This window comes from Micropterus salmoides, unplaced genomic scaffold (assembly GCF_014851395.1).
Source record: "Micropterus salmoides isolate LMB-PRFRI ecotype aquatic unplaced genomic scaffold, ASM1485139v1 Ms_hic_scaffold_2, whole genome shotgun sequence".
NCBI lineage: Eukaryota > Metazoa > Chordata > Actinopteri > Centrarchiformes > Centrarchidae > Micropterus > Micropterus salmoides.
The window spans coordinates 4,417,580-4,437,592 of record NW_024041150.1 but is presented as its reverse complement, the minus strand read 5'-3'; the positions used below and the strand labels follow the sequence as shown (position 1 = coordinate 4,437,592).

The following is a 20,013-nucleotide window of genomic DNA, read 5'->3' as shown; positions in this document are numbered from 1 at the left end:
AACCCGGGTAAGCATCTTATCTATGCGCCTTCACCACCCCACCACCATATTATTATTAAGAATACTATCATTATAGATTTAATTACAAAATATTAATATTAAACATTATATAATAAATAAATACACTTCTCAAAAAAATAAAGGGAACACTAAAATAACACATCCTAGATCTGAATGAATGAAATAATCTCATTAAATACTCCTTTCTTTACATATTTGAATGTGCTGACAACATAATCACACAAAAATGATCAATGGAAATCAAATTTATCAACCCATGGAGGTCTGGATTTGGAGTCACACTCAAAATCAAAGTGGAAAACCACACTACAGGCCGATCCAACTCCATTACTGACCCACCGCCAAACCGGTCATGCTGGAGGATGTTGCAGGCAGCAGAACGTTCTCCACGGCGTCTCCAGACTCTGTCACGTCTGTCACATGTGCTCAGTGTGAACCTGCTTTCATCTGTGAAGAGCACATGGTCCAGGAAGCATAGGAACTGAGAAGTGGTCTGTGGTCACCACCTGCAGAACCACTCCTTTATTGGGGGTGTCTTGCTAATTGCTTATAATTTCCACCTGTTGTCTATTCCATTTGCACAACAGCATGTGAAATTGATTGTCAATCAGTGTTGCTTCCTAAGTGGACAGTTTGATTTCACAGGAGTGTGATTGACTTGGAGTTACATTGTGTTGTTTAAGTGTTCCCTTTATTTTTTTGAGCAGTGTATATATAGTATTATTTATATATAATTACAAAAAATATTATTAAGAACACATCATCATCATTATAGATTTAATTACAAAATATGAATATTAAACATTATATAATAAATAAATAATATATATATATAGTATTATTGTATATATAATTACAAAAACATTATTATTAAGAACACATCATCATCATTATAGATTTAATTACAAAATATTAATATTAAACATTATATAATAAATAAATAAATAAATATATAGTATTATTTATATATAATAACAAAAATATTATTATTAAGAATACTATCATCATAGATTTAATTACAAAATATTAATATTAAACATTATATAATAAATAAATAAATAATATATATAGTATTATTTTATATATAATAACAAAAAGTATTATAGTAATAAGATAAAACGCAGAACAATGTCGCCACCTAGTGGAAGGACGGTGGTATTAATAACTCTCTGACCTCCCGTGATGCCCCGCGCCGAATCCGTCACATGTCCCTTCTGACCAATGGCGTCGTTTGTTTTGCCGTCGCTCAACTGTTATTGGTTGAGCAAAATTTAAAAGTACTGTTTGAAATGTTTAACCTCTGAGGCGTCAGAGCGCCAGAGGAGCTGCGGAGACGGAGGCTTTTCTGTCGGAGGAGGACGAGAGACGATAAAATATAAAAATTATACATCTTATTAGTGGTGGAAACAATCCGCGGATACTTTGGAAAGAGAGAGGAAGTACGTGGACACGGAATTCGGTAAGTTACGTTGGATTAACGCCATTTCGTTTTAAGCTAACGTCAACTAACCAACATGCTAATTTATACATTTCTGTCCTCTTTAGTTTGTTGGTCACCTGCAGCGGTGTTATGTATGAGCGGTCGTGGGTCGTTAATATCTGTTTTTGTGTGCATATGTGTGTGTGCTAATGCCAAATTGCACGCGTGTGTGTAACGTTAACTTAACGGTATGTGCACGCTTTGAACTCAGTCTGTGTGCAGAGGAGAACATCTGCAGCCATGACTTCACACAACCTGAGCGGGATCAAACGAGACGAGAAGGGGAGAAACATCCAGGTCGTTGTGAGATGCAGGTATGTTTATGTTCTTTGTTGTGTCAAAAGCAAAGTTAGCTTCCTCCACAGCCTGACAGAAAGACTCACACGTGTTATTTATAGATAACGTGTCAATATGCATTTCTAAAGCCCACGTTTAGACTAATTTACATGTTAAATGGGTTTAATTCGTCCTGTGAGGTGATTTTAAAGGAAGATAAAGGGATTTCCCCCCTGAGGCATGGGGTTTTTAGTGTCCCAAAGCAGCTTAAGCAACATCTGTGTGTGTGTGTATATATATTGTTTGCCTAAAATAACATTTAAAATTGGGGGTTTGGTTTCCTAACGCTGCATAAGCAACATGTTTTGTATGTTGTTAGCCTGAAATAGCATTAAAAAGTGCAGCTAAGTTATTCACCTCCTGTAGTTTTGGGAAGTAAAAGTGATAATCAGGTTTGTTGCCAGGTACGTTTTCACATGGGAGGAATTTGCATTGGTGTATTTGTGCTATACAGTACACACAAACATAAAGAAAGGGAAAGTAAAGGGATCCAAAATGCACAAGTGTACAAAATAATACCGAAAAAATATACAGGAGATTTTACAAGGTGAGCAATAAAGAATTAGTGCAGCTTTTTAAATGTGAATATTTTCTGGTTTCTTTGCTCCTCTGTGACAGTAACACTTACAAAACAAGACATTTGAGTGACGTCTTAAGTTTTAGGAAATGCTGATCATCGTTTCTGTCATTTTACAGACCAAACAACTAATCGATTAATCAAGAAAATAGTCGCTAGTGAAAAGAAAGTTTGTAGTGCTGCACAAACGGAACTTAACAGATTATTTAATGTAGGCTTATATTAAAATACGGTGATGTGTGTGTGTGTGTGTGTATAAATAAACAGTTATTCTCCACCACATCTTGTGTCTGTCATGTGACGGGTCAGATCGAGTTAAAGAGCTAAAAAGCATCTGTTTTTCTCAAAAGTACAACAGTCTTTCAGACACCCGGGAGGTTTCTTCAGATCAACAGATATTTTGTCTGCTGCAGCCACAAACACAAGTGAAGCTTAAATGAGTTTGTCCAGGATGGGGAAGTCACGTTAACTATAGAGAATTAAACTGATAGTAAAAGCTTTAGAAATTGAGAATAAACACACGTTACTTCTGGTTTTCGCCATCTTTTGTTTGAATTAGGAAGTAAAAAAAATCTTATCTTAATATTTCCTCATCCAGCTACTCTGGAAGCGGAACAGTTGATTCATGTGTTGTTAAAAAGCTTTATGGGATTTAATTTTCATAAAAGATTATGTAGTTTGGTAAAACATGAGAAACTGTGGTTCATTGTTCGACACTTTAATCCCAGCTGTAAATCTGTTGGGTTTAAATCAAAGAGACATCTGACAGCATCTATGGCTGCTTCCAGTCTTCTTTTTATTAAATGGCAAAGCGAACAAAACTATATTTATATAGCGCACACATCGTTCAGGCAGAAGCACAGAGTCAGAGCTACCAGGGAAGTCGCGGGTGGACAGTGTAAAGATAAAACATTACACATAAGTAAACACAACTAAAACAGATGCATTAACAACACATGTGAGTTGAAAACAATTAGGAAAGTTGGAATTTAACTAAAATACCGAACGCCACAACCAACCAGAAGAAAGTAATAAAGTGTGAATTAAAACTGTTAACATTTAAGACTAAAAGCCGATTAAAAATAAGACGTGTGAGTTAAAACCAGTTAAATTTTGAGATTGGCAGAAAAACAGTTAATATTTTACACACTTAATATTTTACACACTACAGATCATACAGAGCACAGACAATAAAATACACACACAGTAAGATGGAGATACAGTTGTTAAAGGTCGAACTGCCGGACGCAGATAATGGTCTGCAGTAAAACAACACTAGCACATATTGCTTATTTGCCTTTCATACATGATGCACATGTATGTTTCTGGCTGTTGGTAAGTGAATCTCCCGAGCCACCTGACGGCATCGCCAAACCCCATTTTTTACAGGCGGGGTCATGGATTTAGTTTGTTCTGACTTCCTTGACCTGCAGATGTTGTTCGGAGAAGTGAGCTCTGCCTCTGCGTTGTGCTTTCAGGCCTTTCAACACGGTGGAGCGCAAGTCGTCCTACGGCATCATTGACTGCGATACCAACAGGAAGGAGGTGCTTGTGAGGACGGGGGGCGTGAACGACAAGGCGTCCCGGAAGGCTTACACCTTTGACATGGTGAGTGAAGATCGGTGTCGGCCTTGCGTTACTGTCCGCCTCAGCCTGCTGGTTCTGCTGAGGTTCTGATAATTTGCGTGTGAAGGTGAAATATGTATTTGGTTGGCTCAGGTTTGCAGAGCTGACCTTCAGCTCCTGTCAGCTGTCACTAATGTTAATTCTGTAAGTAGCTTGATGACAGAAGGAAATGAAACTGGTGTGTTTTTGCAGTTGGCGTCTGCACTTTGCTAAAAGTCATTGTTGAAGGGGAGGAGCTTAATTCTGTTTCGCCACAGTACAGTTTAAGTTCATTCATATTAACCGTTTAAGCTGACTAAGGTAATATTTTCGAACCCGGACCTTCTGTACTTCATGAACGTTTAAGTAAACATGTGAGAATGGGATCGGGGCCAATTAAACCTTCTTGTCACTGACACAAACCAGTTGATCCCTCTACATGAGTAATGGAAAGAAAGTTATTATTACCCTCTGCTATCTGTGTTGTTGTCTGAATGTTGTTTATTTCCCCCCCGCAGGTGTTTGGTCCAGCTGCCAAGCAGATTGACGTATACAGGAGCGTTGTTTGCCCCATCCTGGATGAAGTGATCATGGGTTATAACTGCACTGTTTTTGCGTAAGTTCGGTTGTCACTTCTGCTCTGAACTGCGATGACGCGTTTTAACAAGAAATTTAACAAAAAATGTTCTTTCTCTGCTGTCACGCTCAGCTACGGTCAGACGGGAACAGGAAAGACGTTCACCATGGAGGGAGAGCGGAGTCCAAACGAGCAGTTCACCTGGGAGGAGGTTGGACTTTCATAAATCACTTTATCCCTGCAGTAATGTGGCTGTGCGGAGCAGAAAAGTAGCTGATCACCGGTAACCTTTCCTACCGTTTTTAGGACCCTCTGGCCGGCATCATCCCCAGAACGCTGCACCAGATCTTCGAGAAGCTCTCTGAGAACGGCACAGAGTTCTCGGTGAAAGTGTCCCTGCTGGAGATCTACAACGAGGAGCTGTTCGACCTCCTCAGCCCCACCGAGGACGTCAACGAGCGGCTGCAGCTCTTCGACGACCCGCGCAACAAGGTAACAACTCTCACGTGAGATAAATAAATAAATATCAGCGGATTGTGACTGCTGAGAAGAAACAGGACTTGATCAGGCTTAATGCAGATCAAATATAATATTCTAGTTTTAATGTTTGGACGCTGAAGCATTTTGTTTATCCTCTGCGTCGCAGCGCGGCGTGGTGGTGAAGGGTCTGGAGGAGGTGACCGTTCACAACAAAGATGAAGTTTATCAGATCTTGGAGAGGGGATCGGCCAAGAGGAGGACGGCCTCCACGCTCATGAACGCCTACTCCAGGTACTCGCCCGGAGGAAACTGGCCTCTCTTCCCGGCCGAAGCGGCTGCTGGGGTCGTCGTGACAGATATTTTCCACCTCGGCTGATTTCATTCACTGCTTTTTGTTTCCCTCTTGTGTCTCCGTGCAGTCGCTCCCACTCGGTGTTCTCGGTCACCATTCACATGAAGGAGATCACTCTGGACGGAGAGGAGCTGGTGAAGATCGGCAAACTCAATCTGGTAATCTTTCAAATGGGAGAGGTTTTCTGCTTTTAAACCAGGAGGAATGAACGTACTTGTGACACTTTTCTATAGGCTGGTGCATCTAGCGCTGTACATAACGATTTATTGTAAGTCGATTAATCTAATGATTAATTTTGTGTATTTTAAAGAAGAAGAAGAGGGAAAAACAAGTTGCCTATAACTCAACATACCAATTTATCAAAAACATGTCTAATCAATATTTAGTGTAACGTTATGTTACCATGACAGCAGCGGGGCAGAAATTACTTTTAACATGAAGGCGACGAAGAAGAACTTTTAAACTGGCTGCGTGTCCTCGTGCTGATAACGTGCCGCGCTGGCGTGGAGACAGAAAGTAAACGAAACAGGATTTGCGGCGCTGCCGTCTGGACAAAGTGCATCGGGATACTTTCGCCTCACGTGTTCGTGGACAGACGGCAGTTGAGCCGCAGCGAAGCTCACACTTAACAGGAAACAGAGACACATAAAGATTGCGGAATTGGGCAAAAAGGCTGAGAACACGTAACAAGATACACACACTTAAGAAAAAATACAATACACAATTATAAAAGAGCAAGAAATAATTTACAAATTCATAAAATACCAACTTTTAAAGCTTTACTAAAAAGAGACGTTTTTAGCCTATTCTTAAATATGGAAATGTTGGTATCTTCCTAAAATCAGATCAGGGGTCTGATTCCACAGCCGAGGTGCCTGATGGCTAAAGAGACCCTCGGCACTACAAGTAGCCCTGCGTTTTGAGAGCGCAGGGATCTAGTGGGGCAGTATGGTGTAACGAGTTCTTTCAAATAAGATGGTGTCTGACCATTAAGGGCTTTGTATGTAAGAAGAAGAAAATCAATTCCACTGCAGAGTTACTAAAACCGGGTGACTCAATCTCTCCTACTGGTTCTAGTCAGATGTGTGCAGCAGCGTTTTAGCTGGAGAGACTTAATAAGATTTTTATTTTTTGAGCAGCCTGAAAGCTGCTGTAGCCAAGCCTTGAGGTACCAAATGCGTGGACAAGTTTCTCTGTATCGCTTTGCAAAGGCAAGACAGGTTTATTATATAGCGCCTTCCAGACACTGCAGCCATTCAAAGTGCTTTACAGACGCAAAGATACGAAAACACTTAAGAAAAATTTAATTAAAATACTTGAAAGACAATTTATATTAAACACACAATTTAAAAAAAGAGAACTACAAGGCAAAAGTATTAAACTGAGTCTCAGTCAAATAGATGGTAGTGATGAATTTACTGGTTGAGAATAGGAGCATTTTAAGCCCTGATTTAAGACTGTAAGGTGTGATGTATACAAACAAAACCTTAAACTCGATCCTCTCTGTTACTGTAAGGCGGTGAAGTGATGTGTTAAAATCTCCCGGTTGTTGTTAAAATTCTCGCAGCGGCGTTGTGAATGAGCTGCTGGTGTGGAGTCGAGCTTTTAGAGAGGCCTGTGAAAACACTGTTACAATAATCCAGTCTAACAAAAATTAATGTGTAATTTTCTCAAGGTTCTCCTTGGACATGAGGTTCTTATTTTATTTGTTTTTTTATATGTTTTTTTTAACACACCTCCCTCCACTCTCCAGGTGGATCTCGCCGGCAGCGAGAACATCGGCCGCTCGGGCGCGGTGGACAAGCGAGCTCGCGAGGCGGGAAACATCAACCAGTCTCTGCTGACGCTGGGCAGAGTGATCACGGCGCTGGTGGAGAAACGCCCTCACGTCCCGTACAGGTGGAGTCACGGCTTATTTCTGAAATCTAATGCCAGAAATGACATTGCAGGGTTTTTAATGCTGATAACATGAGAATAAACCCTGGTTATCTTTGAGCCTGGGATGCATTTTAGGAGTAGTTTGGTATTTTGGGAAGTTTGCTTGCTGGCAGAAAGTTGAGATGAGAAGACTGAAAAGACGCCGGTTAGCTTAGCATAAAGGCTGAAAACGGGAGTTCCAAAAGTTACTAAATTCTCTCTGTGCTGTTCAATAAAAAGAGGTCAATGAATATTTCAGAAGAAAATTTGATACTTGATACTGAAATTCTCATTTGGGCAACGGGCAAGTAATGGACCAGAAATCTGTGAGATGGCGCCACTGCCTCATTCTACGGAAGCACAATATATTGAGTTTTGACTGTTTTTGGTAAATCTTTCTTTTCTAAAACTAATTTGTAAGTGTGTGAATAGTGATTTCTACATCTACTTAAGCCCGTATCTTATTTCATGTACTGGATGTATTTTAATGGTGTAAACTCAATACTCTGTAATCTTTGTTTTAGTTTTATAAGCCTAACCAGGGACAGGAGTAGAAACCTGTATGCATGGACTTTGGCGTCGCAAAACCGTTACAGCCCTAATACAGATAAATATTAACGCCGATGCCTTTTAGATTAGTCAGTCCTGCAATAACTAATGACGACATGTTTCTGTAACGAGGCCCCTGGATGATTTAAGGGTCCAGCTCTGATTTCCAGCTGGATAAACTGCGTGAACTCTTCCCACAGAGAGTCTAAGCTGACCAGGATCCTTCAGGACTCGCTAGGGGGGCGAACGAAAACCTCCATCATCGCCACGGTGTCGCCTTCCTCAAGCAACCTGGAGGTACGTCTCCGTGGACACACGCCGATGTTAATGCTCTTGAGTGCGCTTGACGCTCACGATGTTCGTTCTCTCCGCGCAGGAGACGCTGAGCACGCTGGAGTACGCCAGCAGAGCCAAGAACATCATGAACAAGCCCGAAGTCAACCAGAAGCTCACCAAGAGGACGCTCATCAAGGTCTGACGAGCGCGATCAGACGCGAGCTTTAGTCTCGCTCCTCTGAATCCAGGAGGGTTTTCGTATCAACTCAGTAAGCATGACACGTTTTCTGTCCACTCAGGAATACACCGAGGAGATCGAGCGCCTGAAGCGCGACCTGGCTGCCACCCGAGACAAGAACGGCGTTTATCTGTCCACAGAGAACTACGAGTAGGTTCTGTTTGTTTTCCTGGTCTTCAGATATAAAACGCCACGTTTATGTAAAGCGGCTGTAGAACTGAGGGCGGTCGAGTATCTTAGAGCTGATTTGGAAAGAACAGCCATTTAAAATTTAGTCTTCGTCCTGTGTCAGATGTCCTTGTTAGTTTTATGTCATTTAGTCCCCTGTATCAAGTTTTAGTTGACTAGAAGTCAAAAGACAATTAAAAGTATTTTAGTCCAGTTTTATTCATTTTTTTAGTCTTTTCTAACTCATTAGTATAATTTTGATTAGCATTTTGGTCAATCTGCTCAAACCAGGGTAGAGAGATTTATAATTTTAGTCTTCATCTCACATAAAGAGAAACTGTTTTGTAAAGTTTATCTTCTTATTTTTATTGCAAACGAGACGTTAACTTTAATTCAAGTCTGTAGGTTTTTTTCCAGTCCGAAATATGTCTAAGCGCCTCTTTCTCCCGAGCATGTTGTTTGCTTCACCAGAGTTTGCATCCTCCACAGTAATGTTTTCCTCGCGCGCCTGATCGGCCAGCGTTCAACGCACAGAAGGGGGGGGGATAACGCTGAATAAACAAAAAGTGTTCGAGTGAAAATTTAGAGGGGAGAAAATGTGGCCTGTAATATTTTGTCTCATTATACTGACAAAGAAAGAGATTTTATTAACGTTTTTTATTTTATGAATCATTTTTTCTCGTCATTTTTCGTCCACAATATTGCACGTTAATAAAAGTCACAGTCAGTGTTTAAGGATGTTGTCGCCGTCTCGTTTTAGTCACCAAAAAAAGGTCGTTGACGAACACATTTCATTTAGTTTCATCTGACGAAAGCAACTCTAACTGGAAGAAGAATGTAGAAGAATTATTTTAGCAGAGTACAAATGTGTTGACTGCTCAAAAAAATGTTGTTTATTATGAAACATGTAAAAATAATTCTCCATACATTTGGTTTTTCTGCTGTGTGTGTGTGTGTGTGTGTGTGTGTGTGTCAGGAGTATGATGAGTCAGATCACCGCTCATGAGGAGAACGTGTCCGAGCACACCGATAAGATCGCTGTGATGGAGGAGGAGCTGAAGAAGGTACGTGAGCACGACTTTCGCCCTCAGACCAGAGAACGTAGAACTAAAAACATGCATTTTTAAAATCTGCAGTAGAGCTGAAGCCATTAGTCAATCGACAGAAGATCAACAGCCGTTATTTTAACTATTTTTATTTTTTTATATCAGTCTGTTTTATCTTTGTTTGTTTATTTGTGGCTGGGGTTTTATGTGGGAGCAGGAGGGGGGGTTGGGCTTGCACCAAAGGGCCAGAGGTCGGACTCGAACCCTGGCCGCTGCAGCACGGACTCAGCCTCTGTACATGGGGCTCGCTAAGTGGCGCCCTGCATCGGTCATTTTTTAAGCATAAATGTCCAAACCTTCTGTGTCCAGCTTCAGAAATGTGATCGGTTGCAGCTGTTCTAGACATATTTTAAGTTTTAGACTGTCGGTCAAACCGCAGACCTCAACGTGCCTTGGGACTGCGTTTATTCGATACAGATGCAAGTGACAAAGCTCAGTTTATGTAACAGAAACTTGGAATTGTTTTAAGTATTGATTATTATATATTACCATATTTATGTGGGTTACACAAACCGTAAATCACAATATGTATAATTACTTTCTGTCACTAGTCTGTTAGAGTTGGGCCGATGGCTGACAGACATCTTTACCTGGTCCCGTGCGTAAAATATCCACCACGACTTGTGACCTAAGTTAATGGTCCACTTATTATATTATTTAATTTTTTTTTTGACTGAGTGAAGTCTGCAGATAAGACGACTGCCCGCGCCCCCGATGACATCGTCCGTCCCGATGTTTCATTGTAGACATCGTCCGATGGAAATTTCACCGCCCAACCCCTATAGCCTGTGTTTTATGACCTCTCTAGTGTTGCCATAGGGATGCTACGAAATGAAAATTCTTGTCCGACACCAAATATAATGAAAAAATTTACACCGAAAAAGTACGTTACCTTTTTTTTCTTTTTTTCACCACTGCATAAATAGTCAAAATGTGCTTTTCCCTCAGTGTTTCCCACAGGATGTGGAGAGACTATGGCGGGGGGTCCGGGGCCCGAGAGGGTCCGGTAAAGTAAATTACATGTGTCCATTTACTTTTAATGGACACATGTAATATGTTTTATACTTGCTGTGAATATATAATCCAATTAATCTTATTTCCATCCTGTACAGACACCTTATTTTGAAAACCGGACGTTGTCACATGTGTTTCCTCCTCGCACTAAATCCTTCCAGTCTGACCCGGTTTGATAAATAATGTTGTAACATGAAGACTTCACAGCTTCTCTTCAGGTCTCATCCTGCAGCACTTGTCTTTGTAAAGAGACAAACTGACAGGATGAAGTCTCTAACCTGCCTGTCAGCTCGCTCTGGGCCCTTTCACTTACCGTAAAGGCTTGAATACGTGTGCACTCCAAATTTAGATGCAGTTAGCTTAATCGGTGTCTCAGAAATGAGTGACAGGAACACCCAAAGCGGTTCTTTTTCTAAGAAGTCAGCCACAGATGGCGTGGATGTGCTGGGAAACTTTTTTTTTTTTTTTTTTTTTAGCAGAACAGCGTCTGCAAAGTCTTTCTCGGTCATTTTAAAATGCTTTTAAAAAGCATGTCGTGTTTTTGTTGTTTCCACCTGCACCAGCTCTCCTCACACCGTTCCTCTCTGCAGGTGACCGAGCTGTTTGTGGACAGTAAAACAAAACTGGAGCAGTGCACCGTAGACCTGGATGAGAAGCAGCAGAGGTGAGCGGTGGTGGTTGTTGTACAGAAATGACTGCAGGTGGTGGCAAGTCAGTCTGAATTTAATGAATGGACCCTCTGCCTTTAGGCTGCAGGAGACGAGTCAAAGCCTGCAGCAGACCAAAGAGAAGCTGGATCAGGAGGTGTTTGTCAGCTTGGAGCTCACCACAGACCGGGAAACCCTCTATAGCACAGCGGGACAGGTATTCACAGGCTTCGCTGACGCATGACGTTTATATATACAGCCGGAGGCCAAATGAAAGAGAAATGCACCAGGACTCACTGGATTGTTTTACAGTCACAGACTTCATGGTGTTTTTTTTCCCCAGAGGTGGAAAACTACTAAAATATTCTACTTAAGTAAAAGTACTGTTTTTTGAACTTTTACTTAAGTACAAGTGAAGTTACTGTTGTAAAAATCTACTCGAGTAAAAGTAGCTCATTTAAAACATCACTTAGTTACTTTTTTAACCTCCTAAAATAACCAGGCATCTTATCACGTCTTGTATATCACTACATCCAATTCAAGATCTCTCTTGCTTTTGACGAGCCTCAGTGACTCACACATTTTATCTGATTCTTCCAGTGGTTCAAGCAGGGTTTAGACAAACTTTACTGACTCCACTTGTTAATGTTGACGACACCATCTCCTCTAACCATATTTAGATATTGACGAGGTTGCTTTTTACCCTCCCTCCCCTTTCTTCTCTTTTTCTTGTTCCTTTTTTCTTCTCTGTCTGTACTTTTCCATACTATTAATAATGTCCTTCATTTGAATAAGCCCCCCCCCCCCCCTCTTTTGACCAAACTTCCTTTTCTCAGAAAATACTTTAAGTGTGGTGATCCGTCTCGGACCGCTGATCTGAATACAACATCCTTGTGGTTTTGTGTTTTCTCCTTCAGCTGCTGAGTACGGTGGTTAACAGCACCAGCGACGTGTCGGGGCTCCATGATAAGCTGGACAGGAAGAAAAAGGTCACTTTTTAAAAAAACGCTGCACAAGCATCTCCAAATGTGTCGAGTTTGTGATTTTCAGATGAGAAGAAAAATAATGGGTTGAGAACATTTTCCTGCCTCCTGAGCTGCATAATCCCACAAAGTTGTTTTCACAAAAGATTGTCATGCTCCTCGCATGTTTAATTTGATGAGCTGAACGGGTGACACAACTCTTTGGTTACTCTGTGAGAAGACCTCTGTACATGTGTGTTGAAAGTGAAGAGTGATGAAACACAGGATCGTTTTCATTAACGATTAATCAGAAGATTTTTTATTTTTTTTATTTTTTTGTCCCAACCGTCCAAAAATCAAAGATGTACAACTTTTAAAATGTTAAATCAGTAATTGTTTACAATTTTAAAGCACGACTGAAACGTTCGGTTCATAACCACTGAAACGCAGACTTGCTTAAATCAAACAATGCTTCTTCAGTCTACGGATATTATCGCTGACTCTTACTGTAGCTTTTCATGTCCCCTGTGGCTGCTGTTCAAAGAGACGATCTCACTTCAAACATTTAATCAGTTATCAAAGTTGCTGCAGATTAATTCAATCGATTCAGTTTGTTTCAGCCCTAAAATTGAATCTAATCTAACATTTACTTTGTTTAATTTAAGTTGTACACACTGCCGGTCAAAAGTGTTTCTTGTTTGTGTGTAAATATAAGTAGTTTAAGTCCAGTGAAAAACCTTAAATGGTACAAAAGTAATGGCCCATTTATACTTGTGCATCCGTGTGTCCGTCATTCTGCAAGGAAGGAAATGCCAAAACACATTTTTAACTTTGGCAGTTTGATTTGAAATTGCAGGTGGAGCAACACAACAGCCAGATCCAGCAGACTTTCTCTGAGCGGATGGAGGGAGCGTTCAGCGACTTGCAGCGCAACGTCCAGCAGCACGGAGCCAAACACCGCGACGTGCTGAGCAGCTACTCGCAGGCCGTCGGTAAGACCACAGAGCTAAACATGTAACCCAAACCTGCAGGGTCTGTGACGTCACAGCTAGTTTGGGGCCTGTTGGTGACTTTAGAGGGAAGCTCCGGGGTCTAGTCCAAAAATCAGAAATACTCTATTATGATCAGTTTGCACATTAATGAATATAAATAATAGAAAGCTCTTCAGTAGAAATATATAAAAAAAAATATTGATTGGAGTCCTCACAGTGGATTTTTAACTGTCTAAATAATATTGACCCCCAACTCAGTTGAGGAGTTATTGAAAAATCTGGGCCCCTTGTCCACAAACGTGCAACTCTTCTAGAAATGTAGGTGTGATTAAAATTTGACAAATGGCAACAGCAAAACTGGCATCTCTTCTCTCTGTGAGACTGTTTTTCATGATGCTCTTATATCCTCTGGAAGTGATAACTGCAATTCCTTGTACTCTGTCATCTGTCACTCGTCGTCATCACGCTTGCAGCTTGTTCAAAATGCAGCTGCTAGATTGTTGACTGGTACAAGGAAGCCAATATTGGTTAAGGTGCTTATTTATAAGACGTTACATGGATGGCTCGGTCTTATATTTCGAATCTCTTTACGCCCCTCAGGTCATCAAACCGGTCCCTTTTAACCATCCCACATATGGTATAAAGTGTCTGTGGAGTAAACTTCCCTTGAATATCGGATCATCCCCCACCATCGAGACTTTTAAATGTGCTTTTATAAATAAAACTTGACTTGATATGTACAGTGTCTTACAGTATTAACAGAAGTGTAATGATAATAGGAACTGTAGTGTTGATGAGTATTGGGACAGAGTGCTACAATTGAAAATATTGCACAATTTGTCAAATATTGCACTACACGGTCCAGTTTAATGATTAAATGCATTCAGACTGAACGCAAATTTAATCCTGCCGCGGGTTTTAATCGCCGGACAACTGCCAAGTGTTCACACACAGAACGATAACATGAATAAACACAACCAGCGACTACTACAGCTGTATGAACCCAAAGTAAACATTTTGCTGTGATTTAGTTGTAATAAACGGATCAAACTGATGCCGAAATAACTACAATATGATGCTGATTTGTAAAACGCATGAATTCATGCTTTGTCAGGTCTGTTGGCAAGACCGCATGTCAACAACTTTAAAATGTTTGTTTTCTGAATGGAGTTCAGATCTTTGAGGGCTATGCTTTGCTTATTTGTCACATTTTCTGAACTCACCAGGTAGTTCAACTTCCTCTTAATGTCCAGTTTTGTCCGGTTTTGATATAAATGTTAAGTTAGTAGTCCAACAGAGCTCTGGGTGCCAACTAACAACAACAACAGTGGGACATGATGTGCACAGAAGCTCCCTGCTGAGAAGCACCCGGGCAAGATAAATCAAGTTGTAATCCCAAAAACTAAAGTAAAAAGCTGATTTAATAACAGCAGTTTACTCTGAGCTCCTCCCGCGAGCAAACTGCGTAGTTGTCAGAGCAGAATCCAGACCGGCTACGGGTGTTTATTTGTCCAAAAGCTGCAGCGCTGCTCTCCGTCGGCCAGGGGCGTCACTCCCCCGCTCTGCGCGGTCCTCTCCAAACAACGCTCTGAAGCCGTCGGTGACGTCTGGACAATCTCAGCGCTGATAGGCTTTCACAACACGGCGTCAAGCGAATTTCCCTCTAAAGTTTAAAAATATGAACTCGAGTGAACCAGCGAATTTCGCAACAAACGCATCTATTCCGCGCCGCCCGGAGCCAGTTCGCATCTTTGCATTGGCCAGGGAGCAGTTATATGAGGCCACAAGCAGCAGTGACTTCCTGTTGTGCGTTCATGAGGGACAAGTCTCTCACTGAAAGTCCTCCTTTGTTTGACCAGCTCGGCATGGAGGGGGTGGGAGTCATTGTCCAAGATGACATGTAGCTTGAGCAGCGTCGTCCAGCTAGACCACACAATGTCACTGGCCCTGCGGATCTGTTGGTGGGAGATGTTGACGGACGCTTTGTTGTCGCTCACAAATTTAAAAAGAGATTCCGAGAGAAAGAGAGGGTGTATATATATCTACCTGTTGCTTTTTCTGAACAGATGGTTTGCTCGTGGTGAACGAGGCGGCGCTGAAGGAGGCCCTGACCACCGTGGAGTCCTTCGTGGGTGGAGTCGGGCAGCTGGTGGCTGAGGGCGTGGCTCGCTGTCAGGACAGAGTGCGGCAGCAGGAGACGCTGTGTCTGCAGGACAAGGAGAGTCTGCTGCAGCTGCTGGTGAGGACGGGACTAACCTCCATGACGGTTTAACAGACAAAACGAGGAGGCTTCGTTTGAAGGCTTCTGTCTGATGGAGTATTAAAGTTGTCACTGTTGGGTAACGCAAACACACATCCAACTGCTTTCTTTGTGTTTGTCTGCGTGTGTGTAGGAAGAGCATCGGCAGGACATGGAGGAGGTCCTGGTGGCTCGGACTCTGATGGGTCTGTCGGCTGTGAAGGAACTCAACGACACTCTGAGAGCCAACGTGGCGACGCAGCGCGCTCTGGCCGACAAGGTTCGACCACACGCGCCTTCTATTATATCAATGACAAGAGTCACATTATATATATTTCATTCTTGCGCTAAACTTTTTTAATCATGCTTTATTATCCCCCCCCCCCCCCCCCCCCCCGTCAGGTGGAGGCTATGAAGGAGATGGGTGCGTTCTTCAGCAACTTGGTTCAGGAGCTGGCCGGGCTGCGAGAGGCCACCGTGCAGGGCCTGAGCGCACAGCGAGCCGAACAGGACAAGCTGGAGGACGAGATCAGACGGGCGCAGGAGAGGCACCAGACGGTAAGAGCTGATCTGGGAGCAGCTTGGGTTTGAATATCTTTTTCTCTCCGTTCTGGAGTAGTTAAAAATGGAAATGGTTGCATAAAATACGCAGGTTCTGTTAAAAAAATACCAGAATAATTAAAGCGGAGAATGTGATCATAAACAAAACCCCAAAGAATTCTCCAAACGCTTCAGTAACACCTTTATAATATTTCATGAGTTTCAGCCAGCAGCTCGGATCCAAAAAGGATATTTAATTCTACTATCTGTCGATTTTAAAATATGCAAACCAAGATTAGTACCTTTTGAGACTTGATCAGATTTTGCTGATACTGGGAACTATTTTTCAGTTTTATGATTAATAATGTAACTGCTTTATTTATAGAAGGCCGGTTAGTGAAACCATCATTACTTCCTTCTCTCAGGGTATGAAGCGGACCATCCAGTGCCTGCAGGACCAGCTCACCCTGCTGACCATGGAGGCCCAGAAGGACTTCACTGATCTGCGCTCTGCCTCCAAAGCTCTGCAGAATCCTCTGCAGGTCCTCCAGGAGAACATCAGCAGGTGAGTCACAGACAAATGGTCGGCTGCAGGAGGAGATGAAGAGCTACAAACACAACCTATTTTACTAAAATAAAACTTTAGTATAAAGTTTTGAATCCAACACATCATCTTGTTAAGGAATTATCAGTGTCTAAAATTGTTCTTCCTGTGTGCAGCGGTTACAGTTCGGTAGCACATCAGGCCTCGGCCCAGGCAGACCTCCTCTGCTCCACCTCCTCCTCTCTGGCCTCCTCTCTACGTGTGAACGCCGACGAGAGCCAGCAGACGCTGGAGGAGATGACGGGCTGCTGCTCCCACCTCCACAGCTCCGTGTCCGGTACCGAACTCCTTCAGCTGTCTTTTTTTTTTTTTTTTTAAAAAACATTAAACCCACATCTGCAGTACATTCTGTGTGTGAATTACTGCTGATGGTGTCGATTCTTGACTGCAGGTCTGGTCCAACGTGACCTCCAGTGGAGCTCCAGAGCCAGGGAGCATGCAGAGACTCAAGCCCAGGAGCACCTGTCTCTGATGGGGAGGGTTTCCAGTGAGGCGCAGACCCTGCATCAGGTAAACACAAAACATCATACCACTTATTTCTGTAGCGGCAGGTCTTCAGGCTCGCTGCAGCTTCATCTTGTCCTCCAATACATTGTTTTTTTTCTCAGAGCGTCGAGGAGCGCTGCACCGAGCGGCTCCGAACAGCCGAGGAGGAGCTGTCCGGTCGGCAGGAGGAGGTGAAGAAGGCTCTGGTGGCCGTGCAGAAGCAGAACTCCCTGGACTTGACTGTCCTGGACCAACAGCAGGCTGAGCTCCAGGACCACATGAAGACGGCCCAACAGATGGTCCACGACTTCCTGCAGGAGGAGCTGCAGCAGGACGTTCCCACCGGTACTTCTAGTGTTTTTGTGTGTTTGTGCGTATGTACGATTGCCCCGCCCCCGAAGTCCAATCCGAACGTCTAAAGTCTTGTGTTGTGGAGTCCTTTGACCTGTCCAGGTCACTAACAAGTTCTGCTGTTGCCTTCAGGTTTGACCCCTCAGCGTCGGGAGTTTGTGTTTCCCAGGCAGCTGGTGAAGATGCGCAGCCGCTGCGAGCTGCTGGAGAGCCTGAGGAGGCAGCAGGAGGAGCTGCAGGCCGCCATGGAGGAGGAGGAGCTGCAGGCCGCCATGGAGGAGGAGGAGGATGAGGACAAACGCAGCCAGGTTAACGATTTGTTTTTAATTATTTTATTTATTTGATGACATCCTCTACATTGTCGGGCGTAGGATGCTTCCTCTTGTAATCAAGCACACGTAACCTGATTTTAATATTTAATAGGTTGATTTGTTTTATTTAATCCACTATATACTGATTCAGTTTGATAAATTCAATTATATTTGGCTGTCATTCACACCTCTGGGTGTTTTTTTGCTTCCAGATATATGCAGATATTTAATTTCTTTTGGCCAAATTAAAAGAAATGCACTACTTTGTGCACCATTTTCACCTTGTTCCTCTTTATTGTGTCCAGGACTCCCTGGAGGACGACTTGAGTACTTGTAACGAAAGCTTGGCCACAGAGCCGTCCTTCATCGACGAGAACCTCGTCTTCAATGAGAGCAAACGCGTTCCCTTCTTCAAGGTGAGCGTGGGTGGAGAATCTTTCTGATGTTCTGTTTCAAATCAATTCAGGGAAACTATAAAAGGATGCTTTAGATTTTCTTCAGCTGCAAATTCAAGTATTGCATTGAGTAGTTTTACATTTATTCATTTAGCGGACGCTTTTATCCAAAGCAACTTACAACTGCTATATACATCAGAGGTCGCACGCCTCTGGAGCCACTAGGGGTTAAGTGTCTTGCTCAGGGACACAATGGTGGATGGGTTGAACCCGGGTCTCTCACTCCAAAGGCATGTGTCTTCTCCATTGCGCCATCACCAATAGTTAACGTAGCTAGTTTGGTTTAGTTGGATCAGGCGGGCAAATTTGTTTAACAGGCCGTTGGTTAATTTAGTGGCTCAATAGGCATGCTAGTTAGGCTATTGACAACATGCTAATTAGCCTAACACATGGTGGCGACATGCGCCGGTTAGCCCACCGCGTGGTGGCGACATGCGCCGGTTAGCCCACCGCGTGGTGGCGACATGCGCCGGTTAGCCCACCGCGTGGTGGCGACATGCGCCGGTTAGCCCACCGCGTGGCTTAGGGACTATCAAAAAATATATATTAATTTTATAATGTGTTGTGATTTTTTTTTTTTTTTTTTTTGTTGCTTCCATGTCATGTGACTCCAAACTTATGTAAATGCTCTGTGTATAGCGCCTTTCTAGTCTTTTCGACCACTCAAAGCACTTTTACACTACATCTGCATTCACACACTGAGCAAGTGTTCAAACAGAAACTGGTAAACCGGTAAAGAGTGGGCTGAGCCGGTGTTGTGGGTCCAACACAAGAAAATACAAGAAAAGTGTCTCACTCAGCAGATTCAGTGTAGATAAGAGTCCCGGTCGAGCTGCAGAGTGTGTTGCTCTTTGCTTGTGTGAAGGCGGGTGTTAAACTCAGCTTAATGGTAAATTAGGTCAGTAGTTCAGAATAGACCTCAGTAGTTTATGACCGCACGGCCTGATCGATGGGTGAAAACAACATCCGACATGAATACTGGGCCTCCATACGAGTGCCGTCTGAACTTTTGGCACATTTACCTGTGTACTTTATAACAGTGATTTTACATTCTTGTAATTTCTCTTTTACAGCAAAAGAAGGGCGGTAAGAAGGAGACGAAGATCCCCACCAGGTTAAAAGTGTCAGAAAACGAAGCCACGTCAACGCCTCAGAAGTCCAGACTGCCTCTCCGCCCTCAGAACTAAAACAGTTTTAATGTATTCTTGTTAACTATGTCGTCAAAACTCTTTGTCTCATATATTTTTAATAATTTTGTCTTTTAAATGTTAGGGTGCTGTCTCGTGAACTGTCACTTAGCTTTAGCAACACAAATTGTCTTGACATTTTCAAGTTGTTTGTAAAAATTAAAGAGATTTATACAAGTATTTATGCTTTTTGGTTCGTCATTAACTGCAGTAGATAAAGTCCGAATAGAAAACACTGACATGCACTTTATTTATTCTGAAGAGCCGAGCAGGATTTATCATGTTTTCTCAAAATGAGGAACCAATTTATTCTTTTCCCTCTCAAGTGTAGCAACAGGATCTGTACCAACACCCTCACATGCAGTATTAACAAGTAGTCAAGTTTCTAACTGCTGAAGTATGACTTTTGACTGTGGGGAGTGGTTTCAGATCTCAATAGCTCAGACTAGTTCACTGGTCCCTGCACATCATGAATCATGGGAAGTTTTATATCAACTCTGCTCAATAATTTAGCTCTGAATGCTGCTTTCTTGATTCACTTCT

The 20,013-nt window shown here is 42.5% G+C and overlaps 1 protein-coding gene across 2 annotated transcripts; it reads left to right on the top strand.

The window, feature by feature from the left end:
• Positions 1-1,321: 1,321 nt before the first annotated feature.
• Positions 1,322-19,650, top strand: LOC119913088 (kinesin-like protein KIF11). Of its 2 annotated transcripts, none has more exons than XM_038732407.1 (27): positions 1,322-1,480; positions 1,713-1,815; positions 3,893-4,022; positions 4,538-4,635; positions 4,729-4,807; positions 4,903-5,088; positions 5,243-5,367; positions 5,496-5,586; positions 7,182-7,327; positions 8,095-8,191; positions 8,271-8,366; positions 8,470-8,558; positions 9,553-9,640; positions 11,287-11,360; positions 11,446-11,560; positions 12,261-12,332; positions 13,162-13,297; positions 15,364-15,536; positions 15,691-15,816; positions 15,939-16,094; positions 16,502-16,641; positions 16,797-16,957; positions 17,072-17,190; positions 17,289-17,511; positions 17,650-17,825; positions 18,134-18,244; positions 19,357-19,650. In XM_038732407.1, exons 2-27 carry the CDS (start codon positions 1,742-1,744, stop codon positions 19,468-19,470), a joined length of 3,195 nt encoding a protein of 1,064 aa, XP_038588335.1. In that variant the 5' UTR covers positions 1,322-1,480; positions 1,713-1,741; the 3' UTR covers positions 19,471-19,650. The 2 variants fall into 2 exon arrangements, with proteins under 2 accessions (XP_038588335.1, XP_038588336.1); XM_038732408.1 differs by having other exon boundaries at positions 1,328-1,480; positions 1,724-1,815.
• The last annotated feature ends 363 nt before the right edge of the window (positions 19,651-20,013 follow it).